Raw genomic sequence first — 24173 nt, forward strand, 5'->3', positions numbered from 1 at the left:
AAACCCTTCCCCGTCTGCAGAATATGGACAAATCTTTCAGGTCTGTCAAAGGCAAATGACACTTGTGTCCTCCAGCCAGCACAACAAGACAGAGCCAGGAGTGACCAAGAGGCAGCATCCGCTGGGACATCCTCACCGGCTCTCCCCTCCTGAATGTCCAAGCTGAACGCTCCTTTGACTCACCTGAGTATCTTCTCCGGTGCCTGCTCTCCTGTGACCAAGTCGTATCCCCGCTCGAGCGTCGTGTAGGGCCACGGCCTGAGAGGCAGAGAGGGAAAGAGCAGCTGCGGCACGTCACTTGGCAGGGAAAGCAGCACAGCCCCGTCCCGGGTCGTTGGTGCCGGTGATGGCCGGTGGGGAGGAGAACTCGGCTCCTCACCAACGTGGGAGCCAGGACAGAGCAAATGCACCATCATATCACCACTCACCCTTCGCTGTGTCCCCAGTCGCTGCGCACACACAAGTGGCGATGGACGGGGTCTGGGGTGTAGCCTTCATGGCAGCTGCACTCTCCTAAAAGAGAAGAGGGGAAGATGAGACCTCTCTGCCCCAGAGGCATGTCAGCGACTGTGGCGTCGGGCCTTCCTCCCCTGCTGTCCATCTCTGCTTGTTCACAGCCACTCCTGGTCCCTGCTGTGGATCTGGAGCACTCTAGACTCTTCTGAAACTTCCAGGAGATGTGGAGGAGATGAGGAGATGTGGAAAGCTGCAAGAAACCTGTAGCTCTTCTGGAGGGGGTAACATGATGTAGCACCCACAGTAGCTGGGATGGGATTTCATGATGCAAAAGGTCCGTCCTTAACCCGTGCTCCTGTGCAGCCCTGCAGCTCTCCAGGCTCAGCAAACCTCTGCCCGATGGCCTCCAAGAACACCTCACGTTCCCCACAGAGATGTGCCTGCATGGATCCGGCCCCTGCCCTGGTCCTGCTGAGCCTTGCTCACGCCCTGGCAGAGGGGCTGCTCTGGGGTCAGCGGTTACTCCTCAGCAGGGATCGTGACCTCGCTTGAGGAGAGCCAGTGTCCACCCCTATGCACTTCCCGAGTGGGGGATGCCCCCAGCCCATCCCGGCCACGTGCCCTTTCCCACCTCTGCTCCTGCCACCTTGCACCAGGACGGGATGGCAGAGTCTCCTACAGCCCAAACTCCCGCAGGAGGATGCAGAAACCCCCAACCTCCATCCTCCACAGGCAGCGCCCATGCCGTGTCCCCGTCCCACAGCTAAGGGGCTCTTGGCCCTGCTCCCCTCCCCGCTCCCCTTCGCTCTCTGGGTGCTGGCTCACCCTGTTACACCCCTTTGACAGCAGGAGAAGACATTTCCCGCACCAGAAACCCAACCGTGCTTGGCCCAAATTGATTCCGTGTTTGGTAGAAATACATAACCCGGAGCAAGAAACAGCAAAATCAAAAGATTAATTGGATTTGCACGTGGAGTTTCTGTTACAAGCTGCTGCCAATGGATTTTTTCCCCCCCCTCCCCTCCTCCCCGCATTGTGCCTGACGGTGCAGCAGGCTGTGCTGTAAACACCGGCAGAGGTGGGGATCTGGGGAGGATGCTGGGGGGGGGGGTACCCCCATCACGGCAGTAACGCAGACTGGCAGGTACCTGCGTGCTCATCGGGATCCTTAGCAAGTTCTTAAAATGCCTCGCAGGGATTACAGTAAAGAGCTTTATTGTCAGGAGGGAGCAAGACGGGGGTTCAGCTGCTGAGATTTTTGAGGAAGAACCGCCTGGAAAGGGGGAGGCGGCAAAAAAAGAAAAGAGGGGGAAAAAAAAGAGACAGCTAATGATGTGCTAAAACGCAACAGCACCTTCATGAAATATTCACTGCCTTAAACACATCTAATATTAAAGATTAAATGTCCTGGGATTTGTCCTAGCGACTTCGAAGCACTGATTTATGATCTGTCAAAAGCTGCTAACCTCATGATTCATAACGGGAGCGGCAGGAACATTGCTGCTCCAAAGGGAAAGAGTTGGGAGAGAGACGGCGGCGCTAGCCCCTGCTCCGGCTCAGCCGTGCCTGGGGGCTGGGGCGGTCTTGTTGCAAGAAAATGCGGGTCCTAATGGCTCCATCAGTGATTTTAAAAAAAGAAAAGTTATTTTTGCCTTGGGTGCTTAGTACGCAAGTTTCCCCAGTCGTGCCGCGGATCATTAATTCCTGGCGCTTATTACATAACAAATATATGCTCTGCAAATGAGAGACATCTCAAAGTGCTTGCGAAGCAGAGCTGGGAGTCTTGGGGCACCAGCTCGCGCTCAGCTCCTGCCACAGAAATTAGAGCAAGTAGGGAACAAACACCTACAGATGTTGGCATCAAATGGCCCGAAGGCCTCCCTTCTTATTGATGGCTGGAGGTGCCGGGGCTGTGAACCCCTTTCCTGCAGCGCAGGAGGGTTTATTTTGTCCGCCTGTTTGTTTACTGTTCCGTCAGCTTGGCATTGGAAGGAGAAACTCTATCAACCTGCAGAAATATTGATTTTATCGACTCCAATCCTGGAGTTTCAACAACTACAGCCGGTGCTTGAGGCTTTATTGGGAGGTTTATTGGGAGGTTTATTTCAGTAAGTGAGAGGGCAAACGGTGGCACCAGCTGGGGAGGAGATCCAGGGTGGCAGAGAGGTGGGACACTGGGGAGAGCCACCCAGGGCACGGAGACCACGGGTACCTGCCCCTCACCAGGACCACTCGGGACCAGCTTTCCACAGGTTTTCCAGGGAGATATGCACCCCTTTGGCAGAGTTTTAGAAATTGGATAGGAAGGCTCCCAGCACGGGATCGGCTGAGCGTTGCAGTCTACTGGAGGGGAGGGTGGTTCAGGATCTATTTCTGTATCTAGAACCACAAACAGGCAATTAGTGGGATTTCCAAAAAACCTCAGCAGAACCTGCTGTGCTCTTATAGGTTTTCATGAGCTTTTGCTCTCTCCCCATCAGCATCCACCCTCCTTCTTTGGCCCCCTGAGCTACTCTCTTATTTTCAGTCTGTCTGCATCCTCCCCAGACACAATGCTGAGCCAGGGAGGATGCTGAGCCAGCCAGGCTAATCCCCACAGACCGAGAAACACATGATAAAGTCCCCAGAGTGGCAGGAACAGGGGTTCCCGTACCTCTGACTCCTCTTTAGGGCAAGTGGATTTTCTAAAGAGCAGATTTCAACATGCTGCTAAAATAAACCAAACCACCAAAAGCCAAAACAACAGTGCCTTTGCTCAGAGCTACTAAACCCCGCGTGCTTCCGAGACAGGCGCAGTTATCTGTTCAGCATCACTCAGGCTAAGTTAGGATTCAACCTGAGCTTAAAGCCAAAGTCAACCAAAACAACCAGGTTTGACAAATAACCACACCTGAAGCCGGATGCAATTTCCACAGGACCTGCACATGCCTCCGCACAGCGTTCGGCTGCTGCGGGAGGAGAAATTAATCAGGATCTACAAATCGCTGTGACAAGCATCCTGTTTCTGCAGCCACCAACCCCGCACCCTGCCCACGGCAAAAACACAGGCGTGTGCGGTCCTTCCTCTTCCTTTGGATTCATAACCCGCAAATCGGGTCGGATAATCCACGGCAAATTTTGAGCTGTTATAGCAAAAGGAAGGATCGTTGCTCGCTCAGTTTAAGCGAGAGCAGGTCCCGGTGCTCAGCTCTGGAGGTCCCATGTTATATTTCCAGTGTGCTATTAAATAAAATACTGGGAGGGGAGGGAACATCGCTGCTGTTGCAGAGAGAAGACGCATAAACCAGGAAATGCAACACCGTAGCTCTGGCAAGAGGGTCAGAAAACATGTTATTCATGTGACACGTGCAGCTACGTGGAAGGGCGAGGGGAGAGCTGAGGCCATGGGAACGCAGCAGCACCCCACAGCACTGCTCTCCATCCTCCCCTGCTCCCCTCTCCCCACTTACACAAAATCTCATCACAGACCGTGCTGCCATGACTAATTACAGGTGACACGGAGCCAGTTTCTGCTTGAGGAGAGCGAGTCCCTGTCTGAAGCAGCAGGACACATCCCCAAACACTGCAGGCACATCTTACCTGCAACCTCCCTCCTGCTATGCCTTCATCCCCATGGAGGCTGGGGGAAGAGACTACTGGCAGCTCAGCCCGAAGTGCCACGCAGCGCCACGTGCAGCAAGGCAACAGGCTGCTGCACGGGCAGGAGCAGGGAGCCCAGCCCACGGCAACTGGAGAAGCAGCCGTGTAGCTCCAGCCTGCTTTGGCCCCACAATGTTGCAGGCATCGCTCCTGCCCACAGCTAGGAAGGTAAGAAGGATCTGGAGCCTGACCTGGAGGAACGGGGCAAACTAAGGACACATCGACCTGGTTTCCGCATGCAGACGTGAGCTTCCTCCGCCCGTTTCTGAGGAAAGGGCTCCTCGCGTTGCCCGTGCTTCACGTCGGCTTTAGTGCTGGAGCTGCAGAACAGCAGGGCTGGAGCAGTCTGCAGCCATTGTTAGCATCATTAGCATCCGTGGCTTTGGCTCAGGGTTCGCCCACGCTGAGGCTTGCTCATGCTTGAGGGAAACGAATCTAATGCAAGCCACATCCGAGCTCATCACCTCCAGTGGCACAGGCATGGTGCAAAGCCAACTACATGGAAGAAAACAGCCCTCCGGCTCCTGCTGCATCTTGACCGGCACAGCTGGAGGTTTTAGCTCTCTTTTTTTCACATCTAAGCTGGAAGTTGCAGAACTATTCTTCCATTTCGCCCACTGCACCATGCTGCTGCTCCTCCTGAAAGGGGAAACAAGGTCTCATGCTGCACCCGCACCCTCCCTGGCCATCCCTGTGCTCTGCCCGGGGAGCAGCAGAGCAGGGCTGCGGGACAAACCGCCAGCATGCCAGGGTAATCCTGTTAGCCTCATTAGGGCAAGAGGCAATCCGCGGTGATAATGCTGCAAGATCCTCCTAATCCACCCACCCAGCGGGCAGCATGAATTGGAGGCTCCCCGAGTCCCCATGCTCCCGGGGAAGCTGCTCTTTGTTGTCATTGGCATTTTTATTTAAGGAGTCAGAGGAGCTTTGGCAGTGGCGGAGCAAACCTGTGGCTTGTCAACCTTCTCCTGGCACTGCTGGTGTCCGCGATTCCCTCCTCCACAGCAGCACCTCCATCCCTGGCGTTCACCCTAGTCCTGGAGAGATGCCCTACAGTGCCAGGGCCGTGCCCCAGCTGCAAAGGCACCATCCTGGGGACAAGTCCGGGCCCCAGCTGGGGTGGCAGCCCGTTCCTGGAGGCCACAGGGCTACAAATACACACCTTTCAACCTGCGTGAGCATTGCATGTACACACTTCACACCTGCTTCAGGGCTGCCTCTCCCACCCAAAGTGATGCACAGCCTGGCCCCAGCTTTTTGGGTCCCCTCCTCTCTGGACACACACACACACCACCCCCCAGGGGACACGCCAGCCCCAGCAAAGCACCCTCGGTGCCAGCGAGCCAGGAAGCCGCAGCACCACTTCCCTGGCCACCCTCGGCTCTGCAGCCCAGCTGGGTCATCCTCCCTGCAGAGCCCCCATCCCAGCAGCGGGGCGAGCTCCAGCACAGCTGTCTCCCCAACACCGCCTCTTGCTTCTCCTCCTTCCACCCACCGCGGCACGGGAGGAGAAAGGGTCTGCAGAGGGAGGTGGGCACCGGGCGGCAAGCTGAGGCCAAGCATTTTTCAGCGAACAGAGACGGCCGTTGAGCACGGCGGCTGCCCGCCCCGCCGGCCCTGACTGCACCAGTGTTTGCTGCAGGGCTGCGGCACAAAGCCCCTCTCTTCTGGGCAAGTGAGGAGCCATCTCCAGGGTTACCAGCCTGCTCCGAGGCGGGAGGACTGGAGGGTCCCCCCTCCTTCCCTGCTGCAGGGATGCAAAGCCTTCGCCCCCATCAGCAGCTCGAGCTGCATGGCCTGAATCCCCTTGCCAGGAGCAAAGGTGGCTGCAAAAGGCGTCTCCTGCCCGGGTGCTGCTGTCCCGGCCACCAGCTCAGTGCTTGGTGAGGCCAATGTCCCCTTGTCACCACTGCCCGCAGTAGGAGCCGCTGCCCAGGAGACCCCGTCAGGGCAAAGGGGACCTGGGTGCTCCCACACTGGGCTCATGGACTGCCTCCTGCCACCATGCGGGACACCCTGTGCTGCCTCCAGCCCTGCTGTCCCCCAATGCGTCCCTCCCAAGGTGGTGGCAATGCCCAGGAGCACCGACAGCAGCCCTGAGCACCAGCTGTGTGGCACAAGCCACCAACAGATCAACACAAGTCACCCCATCCCTCCAATGGCCACAGCCACCAATCTCCCATAATGAAGCCATCGAGGCTTCAGAGTCTCGTGCGCATCCGGAGGAAGCCCTGCATTGATTTACCCTTTACGAAAGGTTTCTGAGCTCCTGGCAGAGAAACAACCTCTTCATCCAGCATCTGCAGAAAGTTTGATGAGGGAGAATCAAACCTCGTGTCCTTCAGCCATCTGAAGCGCATGCTGTGACCCCGCAGGCATCTCTCACAGGCTGTTCTTCCTCACCATTACGGAGCACCCAGACCCTCGGTGCAAGAGGAGGCTGCAGGGCCCCCTCCGGGCATGGTGTGGTCCAATGGTCCTTGACGCTGTCTCCAAACTATGTGCGATGCTCGCTGCCTTGGCCCACCTCCCTCCCTGCCTACAGCAACCCCGTGCAGGCAGGTCTGGCTGCAGCCCTGGACCCCACCTTAGAGCTGCAATAACGAACAAGGAGGTGCCATGGGCCCCCCAAAGCAACACCTCTCCTTGCTGCCAGGCCTCCTCCCGAGGGATGATTACCAGGGACATGCAAACCCCGGGAACCACACGAGAGATCTCAGCCACCAAGTCCTCCTCCAGACAGGAGTTTCTCTGCCTGCAGTCTGGCCTAAATAAAAACAACAAACCATCAAACTATCTGCTAGCAGCACTCCCCGTGCCGACCTCAAACTGGCTGCCAGGGGTGCGAGCGCAGCATCGCATGGCTGCTCGGGGACCTGAGCCAGTGGGTGCCCTGGCGCAGCTCCCCTGGGAGGAGCAGCTCCCAGCGGCACGATGACAAGGGTGAGCTTGCCAGGGACGGGACAAGACACACATTTGCACAAGGGTTGGCACCAGGGTTTCCCATCGATAGAGGTATGGATGAGAGGAAAGTTAAAAAAACCTCGCAACAAAACCCTTCCTTAAAGAGTTTGCTGTGCCCCTGTGGGATGGCAGAGCGAGGGCCTCTTTTGAGAAGGAGATTCGGAGAAAATTAAACACAGGCAAGGATGAACACGGGTCTTAGTTCATTAAATTCCCAACTTCAACAAACAAGTGAAGCGTCTTCAGAGAGCTGCTCCTCACATCGGGGTTGGCCCCTGGCTGAGGCCGTGGCTCCTCTAACAACTGCGGCAGCACCGCCAGCTCCCGGTGAAGCTATCTGAAAAGCTTCTCTTCTTGCCCTTGCTATCTGCTGTCCCTGGCCTTCGGGGATGGCACTTTCCAAACCTGAGTCTCTGCTTCATCCTGACAAGAAATGCGATTTCCGTAAAAGCAGTTTAGCTCTCGAGGAATAAGACAGGGAAAGTGGCTCCTGCCCGGCTGTCCTGGCACAGAGTACGGAGGGAAAACCTGGAGTTAATTTGACAGTTATCCCTCCTCTCCCCCCGCTGCAAGTCACCCTCTTCACCCAGATCCATCACAGCACTTAAGTGCAAGCTTAACTTCCAAGGATTGCATCTGGGTTTACGCTCTGCACGGATTTTATTCTCATTATCATCTGCTCAGCTCCTACACCGCGCCGCTGAGGAAGATGTCCCTGGGCACACGTGCACGGCTGATGCAAGGAAGCAGTGAGAGGTCCTGAGGGTGGACCAAGGGTGGTCCACAGTGCCACGGCGGTCATCTTCTGGGGTGAACACTGCCCCAGAGCTGACCACGGCGGGGTCAGAAGCCACCTCCTGCAGTGCTGGTGGGACGGGTCAAGCCAGGGAGATGAGCCCAGGAGCGGCTCCACACTGCAAAACTCATTTCTCTTCCCCCCTCTCCGTGGTCTTTAGACAAGCACAGAAATGCCATTACAAGAACATTAGCAGCTGCAGGATTAAACACTCTAATGGCAGAAAATGAGAGTGTAAAGACAGCACAGATAACCTTAACTCAGCCCCCTTGCAGGCATGCATTTTGATTGCTGTTTATGTATAACACTTCAGCCCGAAGCTAAATTAGCTTGGGATTTAACTGCCTCCTGCCCTGCTTGGTGCATGAGGCAAGCTGTGCCGCCACATGAAAAGAAATCGTATATTACATGGTTTTTGACCAAGTTATTAAACTACATACCTTAGAGAGACAGAACCTTATCTTATAAAAGTCTAAGTCAATAAAGACACTAGGATCTTCCAACAGCGAAAATAGCAGAAGTGCACAAGAACAAACAAATATTACTTGATGTGCACAAAAGCTGCATGATATTAAATTGAACTATCAGAGAAAATGGCTGTTTTCATAAACACAAATACACCCTCGCCAAGGTGGGTCATCTCCTGATTTACATGCTCAGCTCTGCAACCTCCAAATCCCCTTAACAGGTTGCCTTTAAAAAATGGCTGTTTAAAAATGACTTTCATCTGCCTCCTGCCCGCAAGACCCCTGTCCTACCTGGACAGGAACACCATCTGCGGCTCTGGTGACAAACTAGCCCATTTGGAAGATGATGGAAATGTTTTTTTTTCCCCTCCTGCCAATTTCCAGAAAAGACCCTTCGCTACCACATCTCATTTGGTCCTTACAAGCCCGTGCCTATTGCTTTGGGGGGTGCCATCAATTGCGGATGCAAAGGAGAGAATTTCGATGGAGAAGTGCCTGATTTATAGATGAGAAAAAAAAAAATTCAACGCATTTGCACCTGCTAATCAAGGTAGCTATCCATCTCATTTATGCCACTGCTCCAGCAAGCCTGACAGCACAAAATCAGAGGCTGTTTCTTCCAGCATTTGGCCCTAAGGGACCGATTCTCCAGCAGGTCTCTTAAGCGATGCTCGCAGAATGTGCAAGTGAATCAGTTTTGTGCATACAAAGCAGGTAACTGTGCTCACAAATCAGGATTTGCATATGCCGCTGAAAACGGTGGCTCTCATAAATGTTACCGGTGCTGGTAAGGGAGGCCAGCAAAAAAGCAAGCACTCCTGGATTTTACACAGGAGTATCCCAGTGTGTGGTATGAGCGACGGCGCTGGCAACGTACTCCACATCTGTCCAAAATACGGAGAGCAAGGAGAGTTGACTGCAAGTCCCAGAAGACGAGAAACCTTCCCCGTTCTTGCTTCAAGCAGCACAGTCAGCACCCGCCAAGAGGATGGGGCGTATTGGCTGAACCTCTTCAGCCGAGGACCGCATCCTGACCCCGGCGAGGCCCGTGTCCCATCCGACACGGCAGCACGTGGGTGGCTGGGGCACGGTCACCATGTCGTGTCTGCAGGGGGAAGACCCTTCAGCAGCATCCATTTATTTATGTATTAGCAGTCATGTCAGATCAACCAGCTTGGCTGTTTCCAAGGCAGGGGGGAAGGAGAAAGATGATATTTTGCTCATGTGCAGATGTTGGTGCTCCCTCTGAAAAGCCCTGATGAGCTGGTGCTTTGCAATGCGGGTTTGAAATTTGTCAGGGGGGCAGCAATCATTTAATTAAAGAGTGAGTCACACGGCAAAGACACAAGGGAAGGCAAATTAAGGTCAGGCAAGCAAAATGTATTTTGACATTTCCTAGTGTTTCAGAGCCTCCGTTTTCACTGCCGATTATTATTCATACTGAAGTAGTACTTGATGGCTGGAGTCATGAGTCAGCACACGGACAGATCTTATATAAAACTCCAACCCAAAAGAGGTCTTCAGTGCTGGGAAGGGGTAAGAGCTCGAGTCTCACCAGACAGAACATACGTGACCTGGGGCCTCTGTCCAAATGTGTGCCAGGAGCCCGTGGCACTGCCACCGAGGACGAGTCCTGCCCAGAGGTCTGCCTACGCCTTGGGGCAAGGAAGCTTTGGGACAAGGCTGTATCCACACTGCCACGGCGAGTGGCTCCAAGGGTAAGGCTGAAGTCAGATAAGCTATAAATGTGCTGGAGGACCTCAAAGCTGGCTCTGCTGCTCTTCACAGGGGAAACCTTCACGGCTTTCATCCTCCAGACAGGACAAACCTCAGTCCATCCTCCTCATGGACGCTTCGCCCAGCCCGAGAGGACAGAGGGCAGGGGAAACCCCCAGCACCCATTGCTTGGGATGCTCACAGAGATGATAAAATCCCTGACCTGAAAAGGTTGAAATCTAGGCAGAATTTATGTCCCATAGTAAAATCACAGACCTGCCTCTCTCAGGGTGATAAAAATAAATCACCTTTAAAAATAGAATGACATTAATAAAAATAAATCTAAAAATACATGCAGTGTATTATGGAGTTACGGTCTGCTCCCAGCCTGGCATGGAAACTTCTCACCAGCTAAGGGCTGGTCGACGGTGATGAACATAAGCAGTGCTCAGGGCTATGTCCTGGGGTAGGGTGTCAAACAGGTACTTCCAAAGGTCTAATTTTCAGTGGGTGGTTGCTCAGCTCTTGTGAAGTTTGGACCTCTTAAGGGGGTCTTAGATTTAGGCTCTGAAAATCAGCAGCCCCACCAGCCAGTCCTGCTCTACCCCTGCAGATCCAACTGGCATAGACAGGAGAAAGATTTTGCTTTATCCACGTGCAAACTCCCAAGCTGGAGAGAGGGGAAAGAAGCTGATCGACAGATTTTGGGTGAGGAACCTGGAGGTTCAGATCAAGGCTGCTCTGCCCTCACCTCCCATCACGGGTAAGCAGGGAGGATGGGAACCAGGGATGGGAGGCGTAGAGCAGCTGGCGAGGTTAGGATCCAGCACGGTGCCAGAGCAGAGCACCTCCCGGCCTAACGAGCATCGCTCCCTTCCTTGCAAACGAGATCTGACACATCCTGCTCAAGCGTGGGGCATCCAGCGAGAGCGACGAGCTGCTCTGGTGAGCTGGGGACACAGGGGGAGCAGCAGCTGGACCGGCACGGGAAAACAGCCACTCCTCACAACGGGGGCCATGCGAGGATTAAACCAGCCCTGCTCGGTGCCAAGGACAGCGTGGGGCTGACGAGTGGAGCCACGGGGGTCTTCCAGTGGGGAAGTCACGGTATGACTCCATACGGTCTCCCCGCGGTTTCTGCTGGAGGCAGAGTTTCTTCTCTCCTCCTGCCCTGAACCAGGGGACAGCTGAACGCATCTTCCCTCTCCCGCAGAGGTGGCTGCATTTCGCCGATGCCTGAAACGATCCTTCTGCTCTGTGACATCTGGATGAGCAGAGCCTCCTCCTGCACCATCTCCATCTGCCGGGGTGGCTGCTGTCACCTCCCAGCCCTCCTTGGGACTGTAGGTGATGCCCAGGGCTCATCTACACAGCAAATTCATCCAGTGTAATTATTCTGCTGCAGCGATGCCTGCCAGTGCCTCCGTGCAGACGAGCCTTGAGGAACAGGAGTACTAAGAAGAGAACATTATCTTGACCAGGAAAATGGATTTATGAGACCAAGTTCAGTATTTGCATCTCAGCTGAGCAGGGAGGGATGAGAACGGGTCACCCCCGCCAGCCTATGGTGCGTTCATGACTCTGAAGGATTTCTTCCTCTAGATGCCGTGTATTAATGGCACAGTCCGTGGCAGTGGGAGGCTTAGAAAAAGCCTTCTCCTCTGTGAGCCATCCCTCGTCAAACCCCTTGGCAAAACCAGCAACCAACATCCCTACTCGCAGCCACGAATATCATACACAAACACATAGTGAAGAAACTCTCATTGCTAAGAGAGAAGGGAAGCGGCTCACCTGGAGAGCTGGGGCTAACCTGGGAACAGTACTTCTCTGTGAGGAGACAGGGGGTTTGCACGCTCTTCAGATGCAGAGCATGCCAGGAGCAACACGGCCACTTATCTCCATGCACCAAGAAGGCATCACACCCGAGCAAGGCACTGGCGAGCAGGAGCAATGCTCACTGCTGCAGAGGGCACGGCACACCCCACGTTACAAAAAACCAGCACAGTCCCCGAGCTGCCTTCCCGTGCAAGGTCCTGTCACCTGCACTAGCTGAGGAGATGTCACCTCCTGAGGGCCAGCCGTTGGCTGGGGCCACATACTTATTTCCCACCCACGCAGACCCTTGCCTTCATTCACTAGTTGCACGTTTGCTGTTTTCCGTGTTCCCGGCTCACTGCAGACTCCAGGATCCCCACTTGTCACCCAGGAGCACATAGGCCAGCAGGAAAGGTGACACTTCTCCTTTGCCCAGCCCCACATCTCAGAGTCCCAGCAGGACTGGCTGCTGCTTCACAGGGGCAGCCTTTGCATGCAAGCAGAACACGCTCAGCAAAGAGGTCATTTACAGATGGGGAAAGATGGCAGACTTCACAACTCCATGAGGAAGGGTTGGAGGAGAGATCCAACATAGGTGACCATCAGGCAAGAGCACTAACGGGAAATGTGGTGCTCTGTGGTGGAATGGTCAAAAAAGAAAAGGGATGGAGATGGGGCAAGCTCACGAGTAGGTTTTCCAGACTGGACAGCAAAATAGCACAACTTAGTAGAAGATAAACTCCACGTGCCTGCAGCTGCCACACCGAAGAACGGACAGGCCCACCATTTCGAATCCCTGTCCTTGTGCCCACCTTCTTTATACTTTACTGATGGGGGTCACCACTGTGTGACCCTGCTGGTACCTCTTGGTCCTCCGTGCCTAACACCAGGCTAATGCAGAGGTGAGCCAAGCGGGCACTGACGTACCCAGAGACAAACGTTCTCCCTCGCATCTCCAAGCTTTGCAAGGTCTTCACTCTTCCCCAGCCTCCCTTACCTGTCTCTTGGTCACACAGTTGTTCACAGGCATCAGTGGTCCTCTGTCCACAGAGGTCTCTCACCCAGGGGGACGTGGCATTGATCTGGTAGTACAGGGACAGCTTGGCTGGATTAAGCCAGTCAGAGATATCCAAGTAGCTCCCCTCGCTCACAACGAAGCTGCTGCCTGGAGGGTAGGAAAAAAGCGCATTAAGTGAGTGTAAAAATTAAAAACAACAACAACAACAACAAAACCCAAAAACCCATGCGTTTTAGCCCAATATCAGAACGCTCTACTCTTCAGGAGCTGCTATGATGTCAAGATCAGCAAAATAATACTGAGTTCACCAACACTTGGACTCAAAGAACTTCATTTGACCATTCCTCTCCATACAAATGTGCCCCAATGAATGGTCCACCAGCTGGGACACTCCTCTGCCCAGACACTCCCCTACCCCTAACCCTACCCTACTCAGCATCACAAGATACTGCATTTGATTCCCAGATCTCTGCAGAAATACGGACCAATGTAATTATTCTGATCCGTCAGATTGGAACAGCGCTTCCCCAGCTCATGCAGGTGGTGTCCGCGAGATGCCTGGATGCCAGGCTCAAGACACGGATGGGCAGCGGCAGCATGGGCTGTTCCCACTTCAGTTCTTTAGTTGAAGGTGAGTGAATTGGCCCAACACACAACTTCTTGTATGAGTGGTCTCTTATCAGAGACACTCCCTCACCCTCTCCCTCCCGAGAGTTAGAAGTGAATTCCTGCCAAAAATCTTTTCTTACAAAATCTTACGTTTCTTTATTTTGTGAAATGTATTTTTCCCCACTGGCATCTGGGAATATGCATCATCTAATTAGCCAAATAGATTTTCAGTTCAGCCCAATCATTTCCTTATCTAACATCTGAGGCCCAGCATTGCTTGGGGGATTTTGCAGGCACAGAGGTCCTCATTAACTCTGATCTTCAATTACATTGATTATAAGACTGCCTCCATAATAGTGCTGCACAGATCAGAGGGGAGCCAAAAATCCTCTGCCATTAAGTGGTGTTTTGCAAAAGTTACCAGGGTAAAAGCCTCTAAAAACAGGGGAGAAGAAACCTTCAAAGAGGAGCGGGCAAGGGGAACTGCCAGGTAGCCCAGGAACCCACAGCCATCCTTCCACTAAGCACTAGGACTTGCAAATCTGAGCAACATTTGCAACCGCTATCTGAAGATTCAAATCCTTCTTAGCAATCACCCAAGGATGGCAAGTCTATAGAGCCAGGGTGTATCTTCATGAAACTGTAGGGCTTGTATCACTTAGTGAAGGACTGGGACATCACTTTTCTAAGCACTGCATAAGGTCTTAGCTCAATGAAAGCCAAGCGATTAAAAAAGCAGGACAAAAAAAACCAGAACAGCAACCACCCCACACGAACCTGCTTGAACATAAACTCCCGATTTCCTTTTGAAGAGGATCACTGACGTTTTAGCAAGAAGGAGCCCTTCTAAACCTCATCCCATGCCACATTATCCATGCAGAGGATAAAAAAAGCAAAGCTTGAAGTCAAGCATCGCAGTGAGCGACCCCGTTTTCAGGCATCCTGAGATCTCAGCACCATACAAATCTGGGCCCTAATTTCACAGGAACTCAAATCTTCTACACTTATACTGTTTATACACCATAAACATATTCACAGACACATCTCTACCCTCAAAGCCAATGGAGGCTGCCAAGCCACTGACTATTCAAGCAAATGAAAATTAGACATCCAGGATCCAGCTGCTCTGGAGACACAGCGAGGCAGAAGCCTGCATCACCAAGGCTGCAGGATACATCTCAATCAGACACACAGCAGCAATAAATTGCGGGAAAACTCCACAGCACCAGTGGAAAGCATCGAAATGCTGAACACAAAGAAGTACCTTAGAGCCACGTAATTTTATTTCTAACTATCACTCTTTTCCATGAATATTTAAAGATAGCTTTAAATACCAATGATAACTATTGCTGGTTTATTTTACCAAACAGAAATGCCTCATGAACCTATTGGGAGTGTTTACTATTTAGGTGTACATGTCTATGTAGTAATCTGTCAGTCTTGCTTTCTCCTTTATTTTTGTAGTTCCCTAATACAGAGCGAGGCTTGGGAGGCACGTAAGCACATTTTGAGGCTCAGCTACAGACAACTCCCTCTGCACCCAAAGACTGAAGAGCGAAACCACCAGCTCTCGATTAAATCCCTACTTAATGAACCCCACTTCTAGTTAAAATACAGCCAGTCTGAAAGCAACAGAAGCAAATCAGACATAAAATAGTCATATAATTAGTATTCATAAAGATGAAGGTGACTCGAGCTGGCAGAGCATCCTGGCCCAGGAGCTGCTACACGGAGGGGACCCCATGGTCGGGGTGGGCGACAGAGGGGTGACCTCTGGAACTCCCCACCAGCCCCACATGCTGAGCTCCTCCGGGAGGAGGAAGCACATTCGTGGCCTTGCTGCCAAATTTTCATCTTCTTTGGATAACCCAGCCTGTTTGCTGCTGAAAGTATAAAAACCCCAAAGCTATCTATTTATGGAAGGACCTCCTCAGTCAACACCAAAACGTGACACCTGGCCAGGAGCCAATAACTCCTCTTTCAGCAGAAGTTTGGTGTCTATGTAAAACCACAAATTTGGGAAGCTTGAAATCATTTGCAAATTGATCAAGCTTTGCCATATTCTGTACACAGAAAGACCTTCCCAACCATAATGCAACCGTAACTTAAAAAAGAAAAGTCCTTGTATTTTCAAGATTAATTACTTATTTTGATTTTAGTATGTCTGATTGAGATATCTCCCTCAATATCAAAAGTTTTAAAAAAAAAGCAGAAGTGAAAACATTTGAATCCAAAATCCCTGAATTCAAGTTCAGGGTAAAATGGAGGCTTTTCTACTTCAGTCTAACAAAAAAAAACCCCAACCAAACCTGGGGAAATTAAAGGTTTTAGTTAATTGTAAACACTTTCCTTCCTTCCTAGGAGGGAGGGGACAACTTCCAGCAAGGAAACTTCTCACATCTTTGAAGCTGAGTGTGTTGCAGCTCAGCTGGGTAAGATTTTTAGAGGTGTTCACAGACACTCTCATCATCTTCACTCCCATTGAAAATACAAACAAACAAACATCCCAACCTTGATCCTTTTATAGCTTGCCTGAAAAAAAAATAACAGGAAAAGGCGTTTTACAAATATTTTGAAAGCTAAAATTCTGAAGATTTCAAAGCCTTTTCACACAATTTTTCTCTTCATTTTCAAAGAATCCACACATAGAAAACAGTTTTCAAAAGTCACCAGCACGCACTTATCAAAACCATCTTGAAAAGCTCGGAAAGGGCAGGTTGAGTATCAAATCCTTTTAGCAACTACCAAGAACAAACATTTTCTAAGCAAGAGCCATTTCAAACATCTTTAGCTTTCCAGGAACATCAGCCAGGTTTGTTTTCACCAACGCGTAGTCTCTCGATGGAGGGAAATCGAGGAGGAGGGAAGAGGGGTGACAGGGAACCCGAGGGGCTCACACCGCTGGGGCAGCGGGGGGTTAACCCCGCTCCGAACCACCTTCTGAAAACCTGCCTCGAGGACCTCAGACTCCACCGAATCGCCCCCACACCTGCACCCAGTTTGAAGCACACCTACAGTTGCTGCCCACAGACCCTGGGGAGCAGATCCCAGCAGAGAGACTCTCCGAAGACACCTGGAGAGACTGTCCACCCTGCTATCCTCTGCTGCCAACCCCGTCCCTTCCTAGGTGTCCTCCTGAACACAAGTTTTGAGCTTCCCACTCAAAAGCTTGGGGAAATCACCCTTAAATGGAGACATTTAGGCCTCAGGGTAAAGCAACCATCAGTACAGCATCAACCAAACAAGGGAATACAACAACGAAACAGCAGCTTTCTACCCACCACCACCACCTCCTCCCAGAAACCCCCATTGTAGGACACGTCCCTCAAGCGCTGTTGGCTTTATGAGCCAGTCTACACCATAGAGCACCATCGCAGTGCCATGGAGAACATCAGTACACAGCTACACAACCGCCTCCCGGCTCCATGAGGTCCACCAACACTTCGGGGGATTGATTTGTTTGGGTTTTTGTATGTGTGTGTTTTTGCCCCTGCTTCCTTCTCCAGTGCTGATCAAAGCCAGATCAGTTAAGGCAGCATCAAAAGTTCACGTCTCTCATGCGGGGTCTCGTTCAAAGTCCAGTGGAACTGCTTAAGCCTTGACAAAAGAGGCTTGAAGTTTTGACATTTCAAAAATCATTTTCCAGAACACAACAGGATAAAACAGCTCAGAAGAGATATCTAACAAGGGAGAAGAACAAAGCGCCCAAAAGGCAGCCAAAAGGGTTTGGCCTTTCCTTTCTCTCTCTCTTTTTTTTTCCAAGGGAAAAGATCAAAAAATACTTTTTTTTTAAGAATTTCTATTTCTTCCTCCCTCTGCTCTTTTTGTCTTCTTTGGTCCATTCACTGTTTCTTGGCCAATGAAACTCCTTTTCATCTAAAATTAGTATTTTGTGTTGGAAAGCTATGGGAGGTCATACTACGGGTTGCTATTGATGTATCCATCCCTATACTATCATACAATTATAATCCTGTTATATTTTTTTAAACACTAGAGGAAGGATTATCCCTCTTGCTTGATTCTATGGGTACAAAGAATAACCCTATTTGATTTCTTTAGAGACCTTTTTTTTCCCTTGTTAAACTTGAAAGAACATTTCCCAGAGACAACTCCTTCCCTATCAGCTCTTTCCATTGATCAGCTCTCCTGTCCTGGTCCCAGGGAATGAAAACTTCTGCTTCTTAAACTTCTTTCAGAAAATACAGAAGAACCAGACAGACGTTGGATGCCCAGGATACACATATACTGACCTAAGCAAGCAAACCAAGCTTGGTGCAAGACTGCACCTACAGACTAATGCGGTGCTCAGCTTTACCACCCCTCTCCTGCTCAGCGCAAAACCAGGTAATTTTGGAATAATTTAAATTCTTTGAAGTCCAACTCTTAATTCTATATTCTAATTTGAATCCAGGGATAGTATCACACTGGGTTAAAATCCAAGCTATCCACTTCATCTTATTTTTCAAATGCTTTCTCTCTTGAACAAGATGAAATGCCTAAACAGAAAGTTACGATAGCAAGTTTTTAAAACAACAAAAGCCTATAGACACGCCTTTCATTTACACTTCCATCAGCCAAAGTGCTTACAGTTTATATCGCACACAGTGCTTGACTCAAGGATGTATTTTCAGCACATGAGCTACTTGCACGGCCATGGGCTTCTCACGCCAGCGCTCCCCAACCCACTGATCTGATCAAACCCAGAGACCCCCATCCCTTAGAAACGCTGTCAGTCCTGCCAGAGCTTTTTCACTCTCGCAAAGCAGGAGCAAATTAGTGACACAAATCTGTCTGTAATTATAGCTCAGACTAGAAGCACCTTTCCTGTGGGAGGAGCAGGGTTACATTTTAATTGTTAAATTGCACGTTCTTGATAATTCTGATAGACTCTTTCTTTGGGTTTTCTTGGCAGTCAGTCTTGATTTGGCCAGGGCTGAACTTCTGACAAGCAAGGCGTATATTTAACTTCATACAGCAGGTGATGACTTAGCCAACTTTTCCCAAACCCAAGCGAGATGGCATCTTCCTGCCCCTGCCTTGTGGTCAAGCTCACACCGCAATGAGATCTCCCATGGCGTTATTAGACAATATAATTGTGCAGGTGTTAGTAACAGCACATGTCTGTCTTCAGTAGGCATCTGGGCCAGCAATGGCTGAGATGGAAATTAGACTCATAAAGAAAAGCTTCTCCTCAATGCTCCATATCTCCCAACTCCCACGCTCCAGCCTCGGTCTCCTTCTCAGTGATGCTCTCTAGATGTTGGACAAGGGTTCAGGGAAATCCAGCCTCAATCTAATCACATCATGAAGTATGCCCAGAGAGGTTGTGGATGCCCCATCCTTGGAAGTGTTCAAGGCCAGGGTGGATGGGGCTTTGAGCAACCTGGTCTAGTGGAAGGTGTCCAGCCCCAGGGGGGTTGGAACTAGATGATCTTTAAGGTCCCTTCCAACCCAAACCATTCTATGATTCTATCAGTTACGACAAGCTTTAAAAAACACAAAGTGTGCGTGAATGGAGATTTTTCAGCCAGCGCCAAGACCAAACATCCTCCCAGGACAGCAGAAAACACAACCAAGAGGCAGCACGTGCAAAGTTAATACGCCATGGGACTGAGGCGAGCTACCACCCACTCACCGAGAGATTGCACATCAGCAATGCTACTTGTTGGGAGAACGATAAAGTGAAGCAGCATGTTCCTAGCTATGCAGCCTCCAAAAATCCTCACTGCATTGCTGCGTCATTGCTGCTGCAGGTATCCCACGAATTCTTGTTCGAAAGCAAGCGTGGCCCAAGCCAGCTTCCTGGGACTGACCCACCACCACGCTGCAAGCAGGCAGGGTCTCCTCCTGCAGATGCAGAAGTCAATGTTTGCATTTCTCTATCTAGGAAGGGAGCAGGTTAGTTGGTCAAAGATGTTTTGCCTTACTGTAGTCGTCCCTCACCATCCCTCCCAAATTAGAGGGTAAATGGTGTTGGTAGAAGCTCAGCAGGCACTGGATGCCACCTCCCCAGTGGTGGGCTCATCCTGCCTCTCTCAGGATGCAACAACTCCCAGCTCTGAACCGGGTCCTGCTAACACCATCCAAATATCAACGCCAATCCCCCCTGCTTTGCTCCGATGAATCCTACAAAGGAAAAAGGATGAGGCACTTGCCTTCCCTTGCAAAGCGAGCTGCCCCGGCAGCTGGGCACGCTTGCGGCAGGCATGCGGCCAGGGGAGCTGGGCCGGCACGGGGAAGAGCCGAGCGCACGATCACAAGCCTGTCAAAGGCACGATAAAAACATGATGTACTTCAGCCTCCAGAATCTTATTAGTTCTTCATGCAAGGAGCGTTCACGCTGTAAAACCGTCTTGGAATCCCTTTGATCCACGTTGATATAGTTTATAAATTGATGTTAATATTTAGAGTTCATGTCTGGTAACGCTGCAGCCATTTGCTCACATTTTCTTGCCAGCCAAACAGGCGCAGGAACAGGAGTGAGCTGTAATGCAGACATGGAGGTGACCTGGTGATTAAGAGCTGATGGAATTAAACGCAATCTGCAAAGCTGCCCCTCAAACACGGCCACCTTACCAGAAACATGCGAGGTCCGGGTCAGCCAGACCTGGCACCGAGTCTGCAGCAGGAAAGTCTTGCTTCTGCCAAAGCCCTGACCCAGGTCTCCGTACAACAAAACAGGCACCTCTGCAGCAGAATGACTCCGGGGAGGGAAAACAGCACAAGAAAAATCTGATCTCAAGCCAGCAAATTCCCTCTACTTACTTCAGAGGGGGCTGGTGGGGCTGGGACCAGCTGGAGTACCTGGGGGACCACACTGGCAGCATCTTTCTGAAAGCTCAGATACTTTTGAGATCAGATCCCTTTCTCCATCCTTCTGGTATAAACCTGGGGTGCTTCACGTGTAAATCAAAGAGAGTCTCCAGCTTTTCCTTGCTGTAAAAAGGAACGGGCAGGCAGCCGGTCCCCCACCTCCCGCTGCTCATTTCTCTGCGGCCGCATGCGCAGCACGTGCTGAGCACACACGCGGGCGAGCGCCTGAGGACACAAGCTAATGCCTGGTCACCTCTGAGGGCTGCAGAAGATTGAGCAGGAGATGTCAAAAGCAAACAATTTAAAGCAACACATTTAATTAAAACCAAAATGAGAAGTTGTTGCGAGTCCAACAATTGCAGTCTGCAGAGCTCCGGCAATCTTCGGGGAAAATTAACACAAGCTGCTAATAGCGGCATCCAATTCCACCGGCGTCTTGGAGGAAACAGTGGTGGGGGGAAGGTAGGAAATAATCTTCAGATGAAACAATTACCGATCAGCTGCGTGACAATCACAGAACGTCATCATTCAGACAGGCAGACGCAGATGCACGAAGCTTAAAAGAAAAAAGAAGCCACAAAGAAGCTTCCTCCAACTCTGCCATCTTGTCAGACACTCAAACCCAAAGCATGGTCGCGAGCGGCAATTCCACCTCCCGCTGCTCTCCTGGCTTTGCACGGGGAGGACAACTGAGTTTGCCTTCCTCCCCCCGTTGCTTGCAGGGCAATGTTCATCCGCGGGGAATTGATCCACGTTTGCAGGAGGGCCGAAGCAGAAATGCAGGCGGCTCGGAGCAGAGCCCACCGCGAGGACAGCGCCTGCGCACGCAATGCCTCTGCTCGCTGACCTCCATAAACCGCCCAGTCCGCAGTTCAGCAAGGTTTCAGACAGAGGGATTACCACATCTCCTCTGGCACACATCTCAGAAGAGGAGGGAAGGAGGTTGTGAATGTCCAGAGATGTCTTTGAAGTGACAGAAATCTGCTTTATGTCCTTTACTTTATTTCCACTTATAAAATGAAGCCCTACAAGCCCCTAGCCAAATGTAGCTCTCGCTTCCTTCTGTACGCACCGGAGGATCTCACCTACCTCTCCCACTAAAGTATCCAGATACAAACATCCACCCACACCATATATAACCTCTTTGCAGGCTGTAAAAATGGGAAGCTTTAATTGATACTATATTTCAAACTGTTGTGCAGCAAGGACGTACTCCAGGCTGAGTCCTCTAGGGTATCTTTCTCCAGCCCTGCCTTCCCTGCAAGCCGCTCCCATTGCTGCATCTCTACTTTTTGAATGATTACTTACAAGAAAGGAAAAAAAAAAGAACAACTATTGAATGTATAGAGCTGAGTGGCTCACATATTCATAAGGGGTTTTATTACTCAGATGGAGGGGCTCCCTTTCCTTTCTTCCCACCTTTGACACTGCTAAAGGGTCCTTTAAATAACACTTTGCATTTCCATATCCTCATAAAAGCCACTACGAGTCTTTCTATAAATCCGAGCCGTCTCTGAAATCACAACGATGCCTTCTGCTCAGCACAGGCAGAGGCTGCCCCAAAACACAATGCCCTGGAGCAGCAGAAGGGAGGAGAGGATGCTCCAACCATCGCACCCTAAGAGAAAATTTAGAGGCACCGACCCATTTCTTGGAGGCAGGAGCCCCCAGCCTTCCCACGCCAGCCACGGCAGCAAAGAGCATGGCAGCTTCTGCCAGGCTTTCCTGGATTCGGCCGCCCCGTGAAATGAAGGCAGAGCAGCTGTACAAACCAGGCAACAATTGCTCAGAGGGGAGAGGAGCCGGGGGGGGGAACCCCATAAGAAAACAAACCCGGATAGAGAAATGAGGGCAATAGAGGCAGGCTGGTTACTAATGCTGCTGCTAGAAATATATTCTCCCAGCCTTTGTTGCCAGTTGGCTTCTGGTCCCAGTCCTTCCTCTCCCCTTTCCCATCCTGTGACTCCAGCGGGCTCGAGAGCTTCTTTCTCTGACTCCGTTGCTCGCTGCAGAGGGGAAAGCTGCTTTCCTCTGAGGCTGGAGACATTTGGTGGGGCTTTTTCCCCCCTCCTCCTTTTCCCAACTTGGCTTTGGCTCCTGGCTTGCTGGAGCTGGCTGGCGTCTATTTAAAGTTTCCTTCAAAGATGAGTTTTCATCTGCTAGGAGAGGGATTTCTTTCAGCCTCTGTCTTTGTTTGGCTTTTCCTGCAGAGGTGTTGGTAGCTGCTGTGCTTTAAGATTTTCCTTGGCTACCGGTATCTATTGAAATACTGCATTTCAAAAAGGAATGAGAGGGCACCCTTCTCTCGCATGGGAACATCTCCCATGAATGCGCCATCCCTGCCTTCTCACAGAGCCTGCCTTATCATCATGCAAAATACAAAAGAGAACAGCTTCAGGAACCAGACTATTTAAGTGCACGGCAACATTTACGAGACATGGTGTGCATCATCAGGTGCCACGTGAGAGGCTGGTTTAAGACTGATCAAAGCTCCCAGCCTTGACCAGGCCAAAGACATCAGCTCCACCGTCGCTTCACTCACGTGGCGATGCCCACGCCAACCCCCTTTTGCACCCAGGCAAAAAGCAGGTTTCAACCCACCCAGGAGATCACCAGGAAGGAGCAGGTCCCCCATTTTCCATCAGCGTAAGACTCCGGGTGCCACACCTCTGCAAATACAGCCAGCCGCGTTTTTCCTGGGTATCATTAAGATTTCCCAACCTGGCTCAGTTCTGTGATGCCTTTAAATGTTTTATAATATTTTGCTGCCAGTTGGGTGCTGCCTTGGGATTTGTTGTTATTCAAAAAGAAGGGACAACTTTAAGAGCTTTTCTCTTCCCAGGCAAGGGACTCTGTCATCGCATAAAATGATGAGATTTCAGTAAAAGTGATAGCCACTGCAAAATGTCTTGGCTGCTTCTATGTGAAGAATTTGACTGTTTCTCATAAAAAATATTAAAAAAGTTTTCGCAGTTTGTAATTATATTTTACAGTTTCATTACAAAGCTCATTTTAATTCTTCTCCAAACCGTTTTTACCAGTCCTCTTGCCACTTCCTCTTCAGAAAAGTCATTAAGTCGGGACTGGAGATCATCCCATTTCCCCCAGTTTCAAGGATATTAATCTGTTTTATTGGTATTTCATTGTCATTTCCATTCGAGTGTTCTCCGTATTTGCATAATTTGCATTGCCACCCCCTTCCCGGTGACAAGCACAGGCTCAGCTTTTCACTTCCATTCTACAGAGTCACACTGCATTTTGTTTTATTTTCTTTTTTGAGGACACGCTGTCTTCCCTGGGCCAGCACCACAGGCTGGGAGCAGGATGCCAAGGTCCCATCTCCATCACTGTCTTCCTGGCCGCCCTTCAGCAAGTACCAAAACCAGTTGTGAACTCCAGTCCGAGTGACGAACTGGCCAGTGCCCATCTCAAAGGGACACAAGTTAACACTGGAGCAATCTCATTTCCCAGGTGCAAAAAGAGTTTCTGTTACCAGCTACTCGGAATAACGATCTGTGAAGACTTCAGAATATTTATGTGGAGCCTGGACAACCCTTAAAGCCTTTTAGAAACAGGTCAAGGCGTAGACAAGTTCCTTACTTCAAGTTACGCCTTTTTCATGTCTCCAGTGATGTTCAGTTCCTCCAATGTGAGACCACAAAGTAGACGCTCTCCTCTTTCCTTTAAGGACCAAGCTTTGACCGCTGGGATAGTCCACGTACCTGGAGACTGGCTTGTAATTTCCAGAGTCAGCGGCTAAGGAGCATCCTCAGGGATCAGAGCAGAGGCAGCCTCACACACCAGCGCGGAGGCATCAACCCACTGCACACAACACCCATCCTGTAAGCATCATTAGGTGCAGACATAGAAGTGGGGTTAA

At 50.9% G+C, this 24173-nt stretch overlaps 1 protein-coding gene across 2 annotated transcripts in view; it reads right to left on the minus strand.

The window, feature by feature from the left end:
• ASTN2 (astrotactin 2) overlaps nucleotides 1-24173 on the minus strand; it is a 361993-nt gene that overhangs the window by 202597 nt on the left and 135223 nt on the right. For both annotated transcript variants that reach the window (XM_050908006.1, XM_050908007.1), the window contains exons 7-9: nucleotides 12851-13018; nucleotides 429-513; nucleotides 184-258 (exon numbers count right to left, since the gene is read on the minus strand). In XM_050908006.1, the coding sequence (XP_050763963.1) occupies nucleotides 184-258; nucleotides 429-513; nucleotides 12851-13018 (328 nt within the window). The remainder of the gene's footprint in view (nucleotides 1-183; nucleotides 259-428; nucleotides 514-12850; nucleotides 13019-24173) is intronic.

The sequence above is a fragment of the Gymnogyps californianus genome, chromosome 18, assembly GCF_018139145.2.
Source record: "Gymnogyps californianus isolate 813 chromosome 18, ASM1813914v2, whole genome shotgun sequence".
Lineage (NCBI taxonomy): Eukaryota > Metazoa > Chordata > Aves > Accipitriformes > Cathartidae > Gymnogyps > Gymnogyps californianus.